The sequence below is a fragment of the Achroia grisella genome, unplaced genomic scaffold (genome assembly GCF_030625045.1).
Source record: "Achroia grisella isolate CSIRO2021 unplaced genomic scaffold, CSIRO_AGI_Agris_v1 utg1086, whole genome shotgun sequence".
Lineage (NCBI taxonomy): Eukaryota > Metazoa > Arthropoda > Insecta > Lepidoptera > Pyralidae > Achroia > Achroia grisella.
In genome coordinates this window covers 2,496,478-2,516,257 of record NW_026712572.1, presented here as the reverse complement: position 1 = coordinate 2,516,257, position 19,780 = coordinate 2,496,478, and the positions used below count along the sequence as shown (strand labels likewise).

The window sequence follows — 19,780 nt, the reverse complement described above, 5'->3', positions numbered from 1 at the left end:
GCATATGTAAAACCTCCTTAATTAAATAAAAAAATATATTTGTATGCAGATCACCCTATTATTTTGTAGAAAAAGCTAACTTAAAATTCATAGCGCTGACAATATTATCTGATTGCGCAAAGATTACCGCGTAGTGGTTTCTATATTGATTGTCGTAAGCCTAATCCTTGTTAATGTGTATTTACTTAAAACAACATTTATTTAAAAGAGCATCAAGCAAGTTTCTTGTTTGTTCTTCTTGTGATGAGTTTACGTTCCGAATGAGTGTTAGAATAAAAAAAATGACTATTCAAAAGTGCTTATATTAAGTTTATTTGAATAAAGATTATTCCTATTTCTCTATATTGACGGCCTTGGTCTAACGGTTTAGCACATCACTTTACTTCCGTAGGTTCGATTCCTGACACGTACAAACATTTGTTTTCGTGAGTATGATTGTTTGTATCGCTCTGGATATTTTCTATGAAAATTATGTAACACAGGTTCTGCTAACCGTGGGACTAGATGGCGCTGTGTTAATTGTCCAGTGTTATTTATTATTATTATTACTATGTGTTTGAAGTCTTCGTTTGGTCTGCAGGGCAGCAGAATGTGGTCAGTCAGCGCGTTCGTTTGGAGGCAGCGAGGCGGGTGGTGCTGCAGCGGTGTTCGAGGAGGCGGCCCGGCTGAGGGTACCTGATGATGACGAGCAGGATGTCGTGTTGCCGCACTTCCAAAGAGTCGCAATCAGCGGCGAGGACACTTCAGGTGTAAGTTATTACTTTTTTATTGTTATTTTTTTATCACTACTCATGTTCTAATCCACTTACACCACCGATGGCGGAAGCGTTTGGTGGTTTAGTACGCCGCTTTTCTTCTGGTGGTCGCGAGTTCGATTCCTCTTTTATAATAACAGCACTATTCAGTCAGTACCATGTAATCCCAAGGTAAGCAGAGCTTGTGTTACGTCTACTAGACAACTAATATAAATACATAGATTTTTTCGTAAATACATACATAATATGTATAGAAAACACCTACACTGATACTAACAATGCTCATGAATATAAATGTTTGCACCGTGCAAGGAATCGAATCCGCGACTATTGGAACTAAGACGGTGTGCTAAACCTCTGGACCACCGTCGTCAAATTAGTATAGGAGTTACAAATGTATATTTTTTGTTCAATCCTTAGGTACCACTAGAAGACTTGCAGCAAGCATCGTCATACCTGGTGCAGGCGCTGGAGATACGGAAGAAGTACATGGAGATGTCACATCAGAGCTACTCCACTATAACGGCTCGGTTCGTGCGCAGTATGGACACGGAGGCTGCAGCCAACCACGTTCCCAGCGCTAAGCTGCCCAGGCGTCATATAGCTGGTAAGAGATTTTTATGTCAGTTGCTGCCTTTATAAGATTCAATAGCTGCCTTTACACGAGGCAACAGCTGCCTTTACACGTGGTAATAGCTGCCTTTACACGACGCAATAGCTGCCTTTACATGTCCGCTCTTTCACGCGAATCGATCATAAGCGTCGGGCGGGTTGTCCTTCAATCGCTTCATAAGTCCTTCCTTTGGATTAGAGTGCCATCTGCACTCGCCCCCTGTAGAGGCCAGCTGCGCCCAACAGTATTAGAGTATTCCGAAAAAAAAGCTTGAATCGACTTTTTTGTTTATGTCATAAGCTGCCTTTACACACGGGAATCGGCTTTCACGCTAAAAAGAATATGCATGAAGAAATACAGGCGTTGAGAATAATATTAATGGTTTAACTACTTATCTTGCCGTCAGAGGTTAACTTTAGTAAATCTACATATAAACTAATATTATAGAGACTAGAAAGAGAAAGAAGATTTTATTATTCGAAAAGTCCAGAATCACTGCACTGAATTTATAAATCCTTCCCATAGCTGCTTTTACATGTAAATTCTTTATTACTAACACTTCACCCCTAACAAAAGTTTAAGTTCATATTTCACGATTGAAACAACTTATTTCTTCTACAGACCACATCGTCCATCCACCGTTCCACAAGGACAAAGACCCTTGGGAAGGCCCCTTGCCAGAGTCAAAAGGCTACATCATCAAGTCAGATGGAGGAGTCTTCAACCTGTACCAGGGTGAGGAGGGGCAGGAGACGAGAGTGCCCTACGAGTATATCCACCTGTCTCAGTACATTCAAGATAAAAACACAATGTGCAGCATGATAGCAGATGGTCCACTGTAAGTTTCTTTTTGTTTTAACAATTTTTATTATAATATTTGTCGACGATAATGTAGTTTTTTTTATATTATTGGAAAAGATGGATGGATTGTGTGAAATATGATATGAATAAAAGAAGAGTATGCTCAGATATGACGACCGATAGAGAGCAGTGGAAGAGAATGACATACTGCGCCGACCATAAATAATGGGAGAAAGGCAAGGCAATGATGATGAATGGAATGGTACAGTAGCGCGGTGGTTATCACCTCACTACTATTGCGTTATACATGTGATGTGATGCGGCGTCGCTATATAATATATTGTTTACTATAGTATGTAGGTAGTGAGTATACCGTTGTAATAATTGTACTATTTATTGTATATTAGTAAGTGTTCAAAATCTACCCTGTATCATCGTAAAGCACAGATTATTATATTAGAGTCCGTTAGTTTTCTGTTCCCGCGCTTTCATTTCCCCTCCCTGACCTAGTACTGAACTGACTGTACGGCGGCCATGACGCGCGCGCATTGTGTTGTGAATTAAAATAAATTAGAACTGTGTTAAACCTACTGTGAAATTGAAAAGCTAGCGAAGACACCTGCGAGACCCTGAAGCCCAAGAAATCCGCAGAACCATACAGGTACGTGACGGACGCTTCCACATATTTTTCCCTATACATATACATAGTACTTTACCTAACATTTTGGTAGCAGAGAGTAAATTCCCTAACAGTAAGTGTTTGATAATGTGCTACATGGCTTATTACTAACGCGTAAATTCGACGCGGAGTCATCGACTAACTTTACATTTAACTTAAATGTATGTTAGTGGATACAGATTTAAGTGTTGACAGAAATATTACAAGTGTAGACACAGTACCGTCTGATGGTAAACGGTTACCGCAGCTTATAGATGCCTAAGACACTAGAGGTGTCAATTGCGCATTGTCGACGCTTAAGAAACCTTAATGTGTTCTTAAAAAAACCCATGTTGTAGTCCCGCAAGAAAATATCGGCAGTTTTTTTTTAAAGTAATATCTGTCGCTTCCTTTGTGGCAACATCTTTTTGATCTATTAAGTCTTATTCTTATGATCCTGTAAGTGTATTGCTAATTTTAATTTTTGTTTCTTATATTTTTTACCTTTAACTGTATTAATAACGTGGATTAAACACGAAATTTGAAATATAACTATAACAAAATTTTTAATTCTACATACGGAGCTGTGTGTTTGAAATATGGAAAACCTGCTAATGTGTTTGAAGTTTGTAAACCCTGCTAAGAGTAACTGGACTGCTTGTTCTAGAAAGTCCTTCTGCTACCGTCGGCTGAGCTACCTCTCCTCCAAGTTCCAGCTTCACGTGCTACTCAACGAGCTCCGCGAGTTGGCTTCGCAGAAGGCGGTCCCACACAGAGATTTCTACAACATCAGGTACCTTACTTGCATTGAAGAGATTCAGTTGATTTTCTTATCAATTTAATCAAACTGAACGGGATGGTAGAGAGAATAATAATGATAAAATAGTTTGACTTGCGTAAGTGAAAGTGTCTAGTTTTGAGATTTTACAAGTCTTTACAAGTCAAGTTTTATTTAAGATAAAAAATATCATCATCATCTCAGCTCGGAAAATGTTCACTGTCGACGTTCGATAAAAAAATATATAATAAATTATTTTTTAATTTGAATAGAATAAAATAGAAATATACTTTGCTTAACTAATACAAGTATATTAATATTTAAAATAAATAATAATAATATTAAATAAATAAATAAACCTGGACAATTAACACAGTCCTATGGTAAGCAGAGCCTATGTTATGGGACAACACTAGACAATTGATATAAATATGAAATGAAATGATATTGACTTAAATATTTAAATATTTTTTTGTGTACACACATAATATACACAAGAACAGGCTCAGACAGATACAAACAATCATACTCATGAATACAAATGTTGGCACCGTGCGAGGAATCGAACCCGCGTTCAACGGAAATATAGCGCTGTGCTAAACTGCCTATTAAATAAATGTTAAAAAAAAGGAGAGTCAGAAGTCTAATCGTATTGTTTGTTATAGGAAAGTGGACACCCATATCCACGCAGCATCTTGCATGAATCAGAAACATTTGCTGCGCTTCATCAAGAAGACTCTAAAGACACACGCCGATGAGGTATGTACTATCCGGTCCATCTCCCCATTCAATCAGGGATTGAAATTAAGACGGCCCGAGTAGAGGTTCGAACCTCTAATTGTGATTTCAGTATAAAGTGGTACTCATAAAGCAGATTTATTTTAAGGGATTATAATGGGATGGTGCACGAGCCTATGCTAACGGTATACGCTGGCGGGCACCAGTGGATGATAGGATTAGTATGAGGTCAAGTCATCGTGACAAATTCTCCAGGATTTTAACATAGTTTCCAGGGGGAACTGCGTGGAGGTCACCTGATATGAAATGAAATGAAATTTATTTATTTGGTACTCATAAAGCAGATTTATTTTAAGGGATTATAATGGGATGGTGCACGAGCCTATGCTAACGGTATACGCTGGCGGGCACCAGTGGATGATAGGATTAGTATGAGGTCAAGTCATCGTGACAAATTCTCCAGGATTTTAACATGGTTTCCAGGGGGAACTGCTTGGAGGTCACCTGATATGAAATGAAATGAAATTTATTTATTTGCGTATTATACAGTTAGATATTCGGTAATATGTGGTACATTTACTAGCTATATAAAATTGATTAATCTAATAATGGGTTCTAATTATATAGTAATAAAAAAAAATATATAAATATAAATACATTACTCAGTTACTGGTACATTACTAGCTACTACTAATAATGGGGTTATTAATCCACATTACTAACAATCCCCTTGCCCCCTTCAGGCAGAAGTTAGCCGCTCCGTAAGTCTGTAGGTTTGGAGTTTTTTTTTTTTCGGACTACTCTAATGCTGTTGGCCGTAGCTGGCCTTTACAGCTTCACCGGACGTTAGGGGGCGAGTGCAGATGGCACTCCAAACCCGCGGAAGGACTTATGGAGCGGCTGAAGGCTAACTCCTGCCTGACGGATACGACTTTAGTCTGAGGGCACCACTAGGGGTTCGATTTCCTATTCACCTTTGCGGCACATAAATCCAACTCCATTTTCTTTATTTGTTCATATATTTTTCTGTACTTTATCTATATACTAGGTGTATGTTATTGGTGTATAAAAAATATCTTTCTATCTATATGTACCTTCTTCCCCAGGTGGTAACTCTTCACAAGGGCTCACCGATGACCCTGAAGGCGGTGTTCCAATCCATGAACCTCAGCACATACGATTTAACAGTGGATATGCTGGACGTGCATGCAGTACGTAAAACACACAATAATAAATTTAATAAATACACAAATTCATTATTTTTCTCATGACTACAAATGTACGGAAATAACTAAATAATTTAAAAGAGCAACACACAAGTTTTTTGCTCATTTTTCTTGTGATGAGACAGCTATCCGAATGAGCGGTAGATTAAAAAAAAATGTTTTGACTATTCAAAAGTGAGCTATTCACGAATGAGCGGTACATTGAAAATTTATTTGAATAAATGATTTTTTATTCTATTCTATTCTATCTATAGGACAGGAATACCTTCCACCGATTCGATAAGTTCAACGCCAAGTACAATCCGATCGGCGAGAGCAGGCTGCGGGAGGTGTTCCTCAAGACTGACAACTACATGAATGGCAAATATTTCGCTAGGATCATTAAAGTGAGTACTTCATCCAGGTACAGGTGGTATCGAGCCACTTAGCTTGAGGCGAGACTTCGCTTCGCTTTGTGTGTTCTACCGATTATACAACGGACTGTGTTCTGAGGAATTGTTCGACATGATGCCGACAGCCACCTTTTACCACCGCTCGCCATCGACAGGGAATTCATTCCCATACGCTGGAACCTAAGTGGTCCCGAACAGTGCGGTTTCAGAGGAACTTCCTCCCGCGTACACTTAGATTGTGGAATGAACTTCCTGCCGATATTTTCCCACGAGACTACAGCATGGGGTTTCTCAAGAAGGGTATATTAAGGTTTCTTAAGGGTCGGTAACGCGCACGTGATACCCCTGGTGTTTCAGGCGTTCATAGGCTACGGTAACCATTTACCATCAGATGGGCCGAATGCTTGATTGCCACCATCGTAGTATAAAAAAAAAGGTACTTAGTAGAATGCCTTTACACGTACGCCCTTTCACGCGCGATTCGGCTTACGTAGGATAGAATGTGCATGTAAATGTACACAAAGAGAACGAGAATGACCGCGTGCGCAAAAAGTGAGCGCATTCTCGCGTCTTTCAATCGTGCGTACTTTATTTTATAATAATTATCTTTGCAAAATGGCGGACAACTGGCTATGGAAGCCAGTTGTCCGACATTTTGCAATGATATAATTATAGATATACAAAGATATAATTATAGAGTTACTGATAATTTATAAATGTTACACGTGTAGAAAATAGAATGTAAAAAACAATAAAAGAAAGTGTAATGACATTTTGTATACGCGCTATTACGCGCGAAAGAGTGAACACAAAAAAAGTAAAATGCAATTACGAGTGCGTGCTGGCTTTCCTGCTCACCTGATTGCAAACACTGGCTTTAACGGCTTACACTGGCTCCTTAGACGTTTACACTTGATTTTGGAATTTTGTTTGTAACATTTTGAATACTGATTTCATATTCTGCCCGGATAGTAATTATCTATTTCATATTTTGAGAATTTTCTTTTGACAGTTATCTATATATTCGTTTGTCTATATATTCGTTTTTTTTTTCAGGAAGTGGCCTCGGATTTGGAAGAGAGCAAGTACCAAAATGCGGAGCTCCGGCTGTCGATATACGGGAAGAGCGCGGACGAGTGGGCCAAGCTGGCCAAGTGGGCCATACAGTACAACGTGTACTCTGACAACGTGCGCTGGCTCATACAGATACCTCGCCTATAGTGAGTATTTTTTAACCCACGACGTAATAACCTGTGATTTTATTTCGATATTGTGAATCTGTGGCGCTTTACAATCGTTTTTTTAATTGTTACGCTTTACGACTCTGGATACAAGTCCTTTTGAGCCTAACTTTAACAAGTAGATACACTTTACTCTGTGGATATTTTGATATATTTATTGTTGTATTATTTTTTAATGTTAAATTTTCATGTTTTACGATTGTCATTATATATTATTGTCGCATTTATCACTATTGTTACTGTCTGTAGATACATTGTAAGTATTTAAATATTCGTGTCACGTTGTTTCGAATCAGCGATGAAATCCTAAATTACTGAACGGGAATTGATTAAATTTTATATCCCTAATGATGAATAATTTTCACCCTCTTATTATCAATCCCTATTTTTTAATAGCAATATTATTTTATATGGCAAAACAACCGGTACAGCTAGTATCTATATATTTGTTAAACACTGGTCGCGTGCTATTGCAGCGATATCTTCAAGTCCAACAAGATCATGAACAACTTCCAAGAGTTCCTGAGCAACATCTTCCTGCCGCTGTTCGAAGTCACCAACGACCCCAACAGCAACATTGAACTGCACAAGTTCCTGACAGTGAGTCTATATCATAAGCTGTATATATATAAACAAACTCATATATAAACTCAACGTAATTGACTTCGGTGGTGCAACGGTTTAGCGCGCCACCTTACTTCCGATGGTCGTAGATTTGATTCCCCGTACGATACGAACATTTGTATTCATACGTATGATCGTTTGTGTCGTTTTGGTTGTTTATTATGTATGTATAGAATATCCTAACATCATAGTGTAAAAAAAATATTGGAGATGGTGGTGGGTTTGTTTGCAATTTCATTCCATCCATGTGAAAAAAGAAAAATTAAGTGTGAGGTGTTCCATCATTCCCACAGCACGTGGTCGGGTTCGACAGCGTGGACGACGAGAGCAAGCCCGAGAACCCGATGTTGGACGCGGACGTGCGTCTGCCTGAGTGCTGGGACGACGACGAGAACCCGCCCTACGCCTACTACCTCTACTACATGTACGCCAACATCACCGTGCTCAACCATTTCCGCAAGTGAGTCACGCCATTCTACACTCAAATCACTTCGTACATTTCGCTGCCCGAGTGCTGGGACGACGACGAGAACCCGCCCTACGCCTACTACCTCTACTACATGTACGCCAACATCACCGTGCTCAACCATTTCCGCAAGTGAGTCACGCCACTCTACACTCAGAACACTCATGTTGGAACAATATACCTCCTCCCATTATAGAGCAAGATCCCAGGGGCTCCAGTTTTGTTTTTTACTTAAAAAAATAACTTTTAATAAACCAATAACAATTTAAACTGTATTTTTTTAATGGACGATAATGGAATGGTGCACGAGACTACGCTAATGTTTTAAGCTAGCGGGGGACCAGTGGAGGATGATAAGATGAGCATAAGGTTAGGTCATTACGACATATTCACCAGGAATTCAGCACAATGGTTTTCAGAGGGAACCACGTGGAGTTCTACGCGTCATGGTACATTGCTTGTAATAGGGTTTCAGGTTCTACATAACTAAGAATCCTCTTCCCTGCACTTTGGCTGTGTTAACCTCATTATCATGTTCAAGCTTAGTTACATTGACTTTTTTGACTACCTCGGTGGTCTAGCAGTCTAGCATACCGCTTTACGACCGATGGTCGCGGGTTCGATTCCTCGCACGGCACAAACATTTGTATGCATGAGTACGACTGTTTGTATCAGTCTGTCTGGGTTTTTCTATGTATAACGTGTGTTTATTTATAAAAAAAAATATCTATGTATATATGTATCAGTTATCTAGTATCCATAACACAAGCTTTAGCTAGCTTAACTTGGGTCTAGATGGTGCTGTGTGAATTGTCTTGAGATTATTATTATTATTATTATTACTTTTTAATTGTATCTGGCTATTGACGGCTTAAATGCCATACATGAATATGTTGAATTTATTTTGTGATCAAGTAAGTCAATATATATTTTTTAAAATACTCTGTTGTTTATCCGTAGGGAGCAAGGCCTGAACACATTCGTACTACGGCCTCACTGCGGTGAGGCGGGGCCCGTGCAGCATCTCGTCTGCGGGTTCATGCTCGCCGAGAACATCTCTCATGGCCTGCTGCTCAGAAAGGTATGTACTTTATATGCAGTGCTAATATATGAGAAACATCATTTACACTATCCTAATTAACAATATATACGGCACCAGTTGTCTTGTCAGCAATCATTCCATATCCTACTTTTCTTTATTGATAGAACTATAAAATAAATATTGTTAATTCTAACATCGGATTATTTCTTTTTGTTAAATTTGCAATGGCATATGCTGATGGGCATGTTTGTCTTAGGTCGAAAGTACTCCCGAACAAACTGACGATTCCTAGTCAGTTCTGCTTATCTAAAAAACGAGCGAGCTGACGGCAGATTTGATATATCATAAGATTTACAGACAATAGACCTACATCAATACAGATATTGTATAGTATATAAATGTTCTAAATTATTTTGACTTTACTCAGCCCTATGATTGGATCGACCTTATTATACCACATCAAAGTTAATTTCGGTTCTCTGCTCAATTTACCAGGTCCCAGTTCTCCAATACCTGTACTACTTGGCCCAGATTTACATAGCGATGTCGCCACTGAGCAACAACTCGCTATTTCTGAACTATCACCGGAATCCACTGCCGGAGTTTTTGGCCAGGGGACTTTGTATTACGCTGAGTACAGATGACCCGTTGCAATTCCACTTCACTAAGGTAAATAAACGATTGAGTATATTTAATTAGTTGTCTTCAATATTTTCTAAGTTGAAGATATCATGGTCAATCACAATATATAACTTTTTTAGTTATAATTTTCTCTAACTTGGTGATATCACTTTGCGAGCTATTCGCTAAATTTCAATTTTATAGCTCAGTAGGGTTTGACATTTTATGAAAATTGTTGAGTAATATTATCTACTTCACTTTTAATATTCTTTATTAGCTGATATAATTTGATTGTAACTTTCAAAATGAAAACAAAAAAAATTCTTAATATTTAATCTCATATTTATATGTGAATTGATGGTTTACTCGTATATCATCATCATTTTTACTCTTACTCAATATTTTTTTTGATAACAGGAGCCCTTGATGGAGGAGTACAGTATTGCTGCTCAGGTGTGGAAGCTCAGCTCATGTGACATGTGCGAACTGGCACGTAATTCTGTACTCATGTCTGGCTTCCCGCACGAGGTTAGTTATTTCTATTATTATATTTTTCATCGTTTTATTATGGTGAAGTAAGTCGATGATGTATAGGTTTTTATTCATGTCAAACGATGGATTGTTTTCATGAATTATCTTACTTTTACTATTATATAAAATCAATAGAAGTTGTAGGTGAAGCTTTCTATTCGGAGATTTATGTGAGACCCTAATAGTTTGTCATAATTATGTACTCTAGATAAAGTATCTTGTTTGGCCAGGAATTTTCGAAGATGTACTGAATTTTATATAAAAAGCCAAAAACTAAATATAACAGAAGATAGCAAATCTAATATAAGATTTATTTTTAAAATCAAATTTATTTATTTAATTGTCCATTTTTTCTCACGCATAAATACATGTTTATTTCCAGATGAAGCAATATTGGCTTGGACCCAACTACATGAAGGAGGGTGTAGCCGGCAACGATATCACGCGGACAAACGTACCCGACATTCGTATCTCATTCAGATATGAGGCACTGCTCGATGAACTAACCAACATATTCAAGGTAAACCGATAACTCTTTCATCTTCGATCTTAACGAGGCTTTCCTACAAATACATATACACACAAATAGCCTGAAAATTCTATAAATATGAAATATTTTCTATAAATATATGTATAGGTTGTATGGAAAATGGCTTCAGTAGCACCGCTATTACTAATAAAGTGAGAATTTTTTAATAAAACAAAAAGTTAATATTAATATTTACTTATCTGGATGATATGTAAATTTCATTAAACTCTGTAACTAATTATAAATATTACTAAGGTACTGACTAATTACTTACTTGTGTTCTTGAGTGTATATAAGCTTATTAAGATTAACATCGATCTAACTAGAGCTGTTAAATGCACCCATGGCACAATGTGAATTGAAGTTAAACAAAATTGGAAAGTAATGAAACCATAAACTTTCAGGAAGGAATGTCAGCTCGCAGATAAATACATCCACATACAAAACAGTGGATGAAAGGACCACACAATTTAAATATATTGCTTTTTTGGAGTTTTTTTTTAATATAATTATGACTTATAAGCTATTTAGTAGATAATCAACTATTTTATATTTATTACAATAATATATTAAAAGTAGTAATGTTCCTAGATTTGTCCCCGATAATATAGCGTTTCTAAAACTCTAGATATAGTCATCCAGAATGTGATAATTATGACATGAAAGATTGAAAGTGCCATTTCATCTATTATTATTGACAAATTATTTGTCATTGCTCTACTAATAGGCCTTGGTGATTCCTCTAATGAATTTAATTACAATGTAATATATCACGTACGTACAAGGTGCTACCTAATAATACTGCTTCAATTTAAAATCAAAAAGCCCCATGTTTTTTCTCTATTAAAATATTAGTCTATACGAGGCTTTTATTACATATGTGTAAATAATTATTAGATATTAATATATTACAATTATAGTTACTGTTATTCAATTATACAATAATAATGAGTCTCCTTTCTTGTTATAGTCAACATGATACTGTTTTTATTTTAAACATCATTTTAATTAGAACTAGTTTCTTTAATCTGTCACTATAAGTGTGGTGCTTCCATACATATTTCATATTATTATATTTCCAATTCAAATCTAGTTTGGAACTAATGATGGTTTATATTGATAAGTCTTAACTTGTTTATCTTTATAAATACTATCTTATTTTGTATCAGTTCCTTAAACATAACACATCGGATCACTTTTCTCATTTATAAATAGGAAAGCAACACACTTAAAGTGATGAAATTAAAGCAAACGGTACATGAATGACGAGCGTGAATGGCAATAGTTGTTCACGCACGGGATTTTCATTTAATGTTAGACATAGACACCTATATAAATTTACATTGTAAGTAAACTGGCTTAAAAGAAAAAGTAATTCAATTAAGTTTCTTGCCAGTTCTTTTCAATTGGATCTATATACTGAATTTGACGGTAGGGAAAGAAATATATAATATAATAAATTTAACGTTCAAAAGCGACTACAATGTCCTACATGAATAAATGTTTTTTTTTAATTTGATTTTATTGATTTTAAAGATTGATTTCATAGTTAGTACAAGGCAACACTTGCTCTAATTAAACATACGACATTCAGTACTCATTTCTGTATCCACTGCGTGTATGTTAATTAGTAAAGCTTTACTTTATAATGTCTAATGCTTTATGTGATTGTTTAACTCATATGTTACTGTGACTTCATCTGTAATTTGACGTTTTTATTGTTCACCCATAATCTTTATTCAATGTATGTGATTACCGTTATTTGCCTGTAAGTGATACTTTTTAATAACATTAATTTTATGTATTAATAAGCATCGTTTAATACATCGTTTCTCAAGCGGGATCGCGGTCGCTGTAAGAGTCGAGTTTGTTTTTAAACGAAATCTGTTGATGGAATCGCAGTCGGCGTATTTGTGTGTGACAAGTATACCGCAAGTTAAAACCTGTAAAGGCTAATGTAACCAGACTTAACTTCTATAAAATAGAGTTTTTGTATTTTTCGTGGGTCGTATGGTTCTCAACCAGGGGTCGCAGGACTTTTACTTTACTTTTTCGTGAGTTGTGACATAAAGGCCAATTTACACTCAGCCCGAGTGGGCAGGGAAGTGAGTACGGAAATGAGCAGCGCGAGCGTGCAAACACGATACTTCCCATGCCATGGGCGCTGCCGGTTATTCGTGCGCGAGTGGCAGCGTCTGTTTATATCCAGCTCTTTCGCTCAGTTGTCGCTCGGCAGCGCGAGTGGCAGGGGAAGCGGCAGAATGTAAACGTAGCATAAAAATGGTTGAGAAACGATGTTCTAATATAATAAGTGGTTATGATCTGATAATAATTTCTATACTAACTAGATCATCGTACTTAAATATAAGTTTAAATAAATCTTATAATCTTTCAATAATATCTATAATCGACGCGGGAGATTTTACAGAACCATTATATAATAGAATATACGATATAATTAAATGTTATTACATTGTTGGAAATAAAAAAATGCTAATGCTGTGTTGTTTTATGATTCTTCTTTTACCTTATGTGTGCTACCAGTGAATGTTGGGACTTGGGCGGATCTTTGGACACGCTGAATATAGAACCACTTATACAGTTTACAAAATAGTGGTTGCATATTTAGTAATAATATGAAACTATCTCGAGTATGTCTTTAAGTAGATAATGTTATAGTCCACGAGCCAGAGGCTTTTCAGGTCAATTATTTTCTCCCGGTCGAAAACCTGAGATGGTTAAGAAAGTTGTCGTGTGAAGTCCAGCGAAAGTCAGCTGCGGTTCTAAGGGTTGATTAAGGAGCAGGATATTCTCAAACATATAAAAAAGGTTCATGAATCTGATTTGATAGCAATTTGATCCGGGAAGAAATGGTCAAGTTTTTTCATGTTCGCGAGGGTGCTGCTTACATCCACCCAACAACAGTAGTTGACTTTCACTAAACTTCACAACACGCTATCTTAACCATCTAGAAATTTTGGACCGAGAGGAAATTGATCACCTTGGCATATTTACTTTGGGTCATTACATTATATGGGTTTTAAAAGATTTCTCATTGTATAATCTACCGAATATAAGATATCATACTGCGCCAACCCCAAACAGAGGGATGAAGGCAAGGATTAGTTAATCTACCAAGGTTAATAGACCTCTGGAAATAAGAGAGTAATATTAATGTGTTAATATTTTTTTTCGGTGGATTATAGCAATTGTTTGTGTTAAGAGTATGTAAGAGGTAATGGTGTTGGGTAACTTGCTTACAGTCACGACTAAGCATTCATCTAAATTAATGTTGCAAAAAAGATTACTTTTTTTTTGTAATGGGGAAATTAAAAAAATACTTACTCTATATCAAAAAATAATTCACCTAATGATATTTTACATTATCAGCGTGTAGCATGTAGTGTATAGTGTAATCATGAGAAATATTTTTTTTTACTAAAGATGCCTAAATCTGTTTGGTGTATTTTTAATTAACAGTTTTTTTGTTATTTATTCTGTATTTAATTTTGGAATTGATTTCCTATTCTAAAAATATCTAAACTTTTCACTTATCTAGTTATATAAAGGCTTGCTAACAAAAGTCGTTTCTAAAATGGACGTATGCAATGCTTCCTTTGCTGATTTTTATTTATAAATAATAAAAAAAAAGATAGTTATACTACAAACGAATAATATGAGAGAATATATAATGAATTCTATTTTCAAAATCTTATTTCCATACTTTTTTAATTAGATAATAGTTTCAAGTAAACAGTAGTGGTTACTTGCTCAGTTATATCATATGGTTGTACCTACACAGAACATAATGAATTCTATTTTCAAAAAATAATTTCTGTACTTTTTTAATTAGTTTATAGTTTCAAGTAAAACATAGTGTTTACTTGCTCAGTTGTTTCATATGGCTGTACCTACACAGAACATAATGAATTATATATTATTATTTTATTATATTTATTGTATATAAGGTGTCCGCTGAAAACCAGCGTCGTGGCACCCCGTCACGACATATGCTGAGCGGAGACCTAGTTGGTACTCTAATTATTAATATAAAATGTAAACTTAATTTTAAAAATTATTTTCAGTGTACCAATTAAACAATTTTCTTTCTTTCTTTCTTTTCTTTCTTTAATTCTATTTTCAAAAACTTATTTCTATACTTTTTTAAGTAGTTTATAGTTTCAAGTAAAACGTAGTGGTTACTTGCTTAGTTATTTCATATCGTTGTACCTATAGCTGTTATATTTTATTTAAATATAGCCCATGTTGAAAGTGTAAGAAGTTTAACATAGTCTTATTTTTTTGGAATAGCTAAAGCGGTGTGGCTCCCCCTTCACTTGTTAAGGTAGATACATTCAAAGCATGAGTGTTGTCACCTCACTCGGGATTGTTCAAACTTTAGAACAATAATTAAAGCAATAGAAACCGCACTAAAAAAGCAACAAAATTATATATATTTGTCACATTTTAACTCACATAGTTCCTATTAGATTGATACCCTGTTCTACCGTACGTAGACCAAATTATCCTTTTGGAATCTGTATATGAGGTGATATTTGAAATTATATTTCGTTTAAGAATAGTATAGTAATAAGATAAACAATAAATTTCAAATTTTTATTTGTCAGTCCATCTCTTTTAACTTATTGTAAATGATGATGAATATATAGAATTCAGTTGCTATTTTAGTTTCTCTTTATTTATTGTTCTTCAAACCATTAATATTTCTCCATGGCGAAATTTAAATAATGTACTTACATTTTCTTAATCATGATAAACAGTGCTAATGAATATTCACAATACATTTCATATAATTAGAAGTGGTAATGATTGTCTTGTTTTATTCTTGAATAACTAACGAACTATGACGTAACTCTACCATTTTTGTTGTTGGATTTAACATATACCCTGAAATAAACAAAGTTAATAAAAGTAGTTTTTATGGATGGTAATGGAGTGGTATATTCGCCTGCGCTAACATTTTACACTGGCGAGGCACCAGTGGAGAATGATAAAATGAGCATGAAGTCAGGTCAGATGGCTCACCTTCGAAAATGGCAACCAATCGTGGCTCCACGTAGAATACAACGTGGTAACGTTGGTTCCTAGGTGGAAACGCGTGAAGGTCAACCTGACATGGTACATTGCTACCAATGGGGTTATTAGTCCACATGACTAAAAATCTCTTTCCCCCAATATAAGAACACCAAAACATCGACAGTCGACAATTCCTCTGACTACCCCATCCATAATTACAGCCGTGAGTATAAAAATGAGCACGAACTTTTTATTGCAGTATTATTACATGACGAACTTAAACTTCATAAAAATCTACAGCTCTATTATTGACAATACACTTGATTTTACATCAAGCGGGTCGTAAGTTTTTTTTACGTGGTGAAAATCCCTCATAGAGACCCGCCTGTATCAACTTGTGGCGAATTTACCAATATCACGCGGCAACACCGTTGCCTAGTTACGACGTTGAGAAGAAATATTCTCGTATCATTCGAGACTGAATCACTTACTTGTATATATCGCTGATTAAATGCCAAAGGGCCACATGACGCAAACGGTAAATTTTACAGGAGAGCTCATCAAAATTTTTACTGTGATATTTTTACTTTTTTTTACAAATCTATAAGTATTTAGCGTCTATATTGTTACCGCTATTATTTATGTTATGTTCAGCTGGTACTGGCAGCGACAGGAGGAGGAATATTAAATAACGCAAACGCTATGTATAAATTTGATTTACAAGTGTGATTATATATATAAAAACGTATATTTCTGTATGAGAAAAGAAGCGATTGTGTCCCAATCTGACAAGCTTGTTATTTCTTATTTCTACAACGTCGCTAGGCGACGGTGTTGAAGCACACTATCCGTAAATCGTAAAGTATATCTACGTGTTAGCTCTAAATTCATGGGCGTCTTTTTTAAATATAAAAATTATAACGATGTAAATACCATTTTTGGAAAAAAAATGTCGGTTTTTCGTTTTGTGGCCTTTTGGCATTTATTCAGCGATATATACATTGTAAATTATTCTTTATTATAAATCTATCAAATTATCGTTATTAAAAAATCTAAATTTCTATTTAGCCACAACCTGGTCTCTTTATCTTCACCTCCCTCTTCCTGGTGCTACTACTACAAAGATATACCTACATAAATAATAGCGGCCCCATCATAGCCGACAAAAACTTATCTCATTTCAAAACTGAAACAAAATAATATGACAATATTTAATACAATTAAATGTTATTCTACAGACGTCCATTTCATTACATAATGGATATGTATTATTTTATTTTATTCCGCTAATATTACCATGTGTGAAATTTGGTAGAGGTCGGAGTTTGTTCACTTGTGGGGAAGGTCGTAACGCTTCCAGTAGCGGTGGTCAAATTTCCGCGCTGAATGTTTGTGGTCTCACGCATGCTGAAGTTAGAATTAAACAAAATAATACAAATCCATTTACTTAATGAATTTGTATTATTTTATTTTATTCCACTAATATTAGTATGTGTGAGATTTGGTAGAGGGCGGAGTTTGATCACTTGTGGGGAAAGTCGTAACGCTTCCAGTAGCGGTGGTCAAATTTCCGCGCTGAATGTTTGTAGTCTCACACATGCTAATAGTAGCGGTATTAAATAAAATAATAGAAATCCATTTACTTAATGAATTTGTGTTATTTTATTTAATTCGACGGCCTCGGTGATCTAACAGTATAGCACACCATTTTACTTCGGATGGTCGAGGGTTCGATACTTCGCACGATACGATGCAATCATTTGTATTCATGAGTATGATTGTTTGTATCGGTCTGGGTCGGGATGTAATCTGTGTATATTATTTATGTATTTAGAAAAGAAAAATCTAAGTATTTATATCAGTTGTCTAGTACCCATAACACAAGCTCTGCTTAACGTGGGACTAAATGGCACTGTGTTAATTGTCCAGGGTTATTTCTTATTGTTCCTTATAATATAAAAAGTTCATACTAAAATAACCTTCTTTCACCAGATACAGACAAAACAATTACACTAATAATAAAAAAAACACATCACCTAATTGTGTGTTAATGTAAAAGAAACACTATTTCATATGATACTGGGTTTATGTCACGTTGCAGGCTCGCTACGCGCCCGCTGCAACGCCGACGCCAGTTCCGCAGTCTCCACTTCCGCCCAACTTCACGGCGCCCATCGTCAGCTTGAAACGACCTTCTCTTGTATAATAATTTGACATAATAGACATATATTTTAGACATATCTGTATTGGTATTCTGTAAGCGTTTTAAGGACTCATTTCCCTCTTCGCTCCACTCAACACTCGTCAAGCGATTGAGCTTGACAAATGATATAGTGAGTACAGTTTGCCGAGATGAATATCGAGCCATTCCAGTAGTAGCAACAAACGAAGACGTGTGAAGGTAGACGCATATGTCTGCCCATAAAAAGATTTTATTTTCCATCTACCCGCTGCTCTTCAGTTTACCCGTGATCATGGCGGTTGAAACACTGCCGAAATATCGAGAAATCAGTAAATAAATATAAAACGTGGTAAGATCTCGTGATGTTTACTAATTATACGTATAAATAATGACCGCGTCATATTTAATACTGTTTAATAAAAATCACGCACCTGTTTCACCTGCATCCAGCTCTCGAGCGTGTGGCGCTGCAGTTGCTGTCGAGTTTTACAGAAAACCAATGTATAATCACCACAGATTCCGCTTTTGAATGCGTAAGTGATGCTTACAGAATAGTTATACCACAGATTAGTGCACCGCCAACAATCTTTCTCTGCACCACTTATGGTTGCCTGGTACATAACGCCGCATGATGTTAAGTCCGCCATATGTACGCATTATTTTTGTGTATTGAAGTTAAATAAATAATTACCCGTCATGAAAACTACGAACTCTGACGCCTTCAGTGGTCTAGTGATATAGGTTGCGGGTTCGGTTCCTTGCACGGTACAATTTATATTCATGAATATGATTGTTTGTATCTGTCTGAGTGTTTTCTATGTATATTCTGTATTTACAAAAAAAAGTAACTGAGTGCTAAAAGTGCTAAAAAAGTATCAGTTGTCTAATACCCATAACACAAGCTCAGCTTAGCTTGGGACTAGATGGCGGTGTGTAAATTGTCCAGGGTTATTTTTATTACTTATGAACTCATTTTAACTGATTGTCATTTTCATTCGAATAAAGAATAGAATAGAATAGTATACAAAGAGAAATTCTTAATTCAAACAAACTTAAGCACTTTTGAATAGTCACAGCTATTGTTTTTTTAGTCTACCACTCATTCGGAAAGTTGTCTCATAAGAAAATAAATCGTAAGAAAAAACAAAACAGTGAAAAAGATAAAATAAGTTTATTAGAGTTATTTGGAAGTAAAGAGTTATTAAGTGTTTAAAAGTGTTTATATTTTAGATAGGAATACATGTATAATCATAGAATTTATTAGTTACTAGCTGTACTCGCGATTTCTTGCGCGTGGAATTTAACTTTAGTTTTATAAAATAAAATTAGCCTAAGTTACTCCTTATTACATCAGCTACCTGCCAAAAAATATCCTGTCAAAATCGGTCCAGCCATTTCAGAAATTGGCCGGAACAAACAGACAGATAGATACGCAAAAATTGTAAAAAAATAATTTTGACGCATGTACCTATATTCATACGCATGTAGTAAAAAACGGATATTTTAATATTACAAACAGTCACTCCAATTTTATTTATATGTATAT

At 35.7% G+C, this 19,780-nt stretch overlaps 1 protein-coding gene across 1 annotated transcript in view; it reads left to right on the top strand.

The window, feature by feature from the left end:
- LOC131842763 (AMP deaminase 2) overlaps nucleotides 1-18,647 on the top strand; it is a 64,929-nt gene extending 46,282 nt beyond the window's left edge. The window contains exons 3-17 of the mRNA XM_059191334.1: nucleotides 581-749; nucleotides 1,176-1,362; nucleotides 1,990-2,206; nucleotides 3,495-3,620; nucleotides 4,271-4,364; nucleotides 5,450-5,554; nucleotides 5,824-5,955; nucleotides 7,018-7,181; nucleotides 7,679-7,802; nucleotides 8,120-8,286; nucleotides 9,253-9,373; nucleotides 9,830-10,003; nucleotides 10,373-10,483; nucleotides 10,869-11,006; nucleotides 18,154-18,647. Of these exons, the coding sequence (XP_059047317.1) occupies nucleotides 581-749; nucleotides 1,176-1,362; nucleotides 1,990-2,206; nucleotides 3,495-3,620; nucleotides 4,271-4,364; nucleotides 5,450-5,554; nucleotides 5,824-5,955; nucleotides 7,018-7,181; nucleotides 7,679-7,802; nucleotides 8,120-8,286; nucleotides 9,253-9,373; nucleotides 9,830-10,003; nucleotides 10,373-10,483; nucleotides 10,869-11,006; nucleotides 18,154-18,258 (2,134 nt within the window). The 3' untranslated portion in view covers nucleotides 18,259-18,647. The remainder of the gene's footprint in view (nucleotides 1-580; nucleotides 750-1,175; nucleotides 1,363-1,989; nucleotides 2,207-3,494; nucleotides 3,621-4,270; nucleotides 4,365-5,449; nucleotides 5,555-5,823; nucleotides 5,956-7,017; nucleotides 7,182-7,678; nucleotides 7,803-8,119; nucleotides 8,287-9,252; nucleotides 9,374-9,829; nucleotides 10,004-10,372; nucleotides 10,484-10,868; nucleotides 11,007-18,153) is intronic.
- Nucleotides 18,648-19,780: the final 1,133 nt, after the last annotated feature.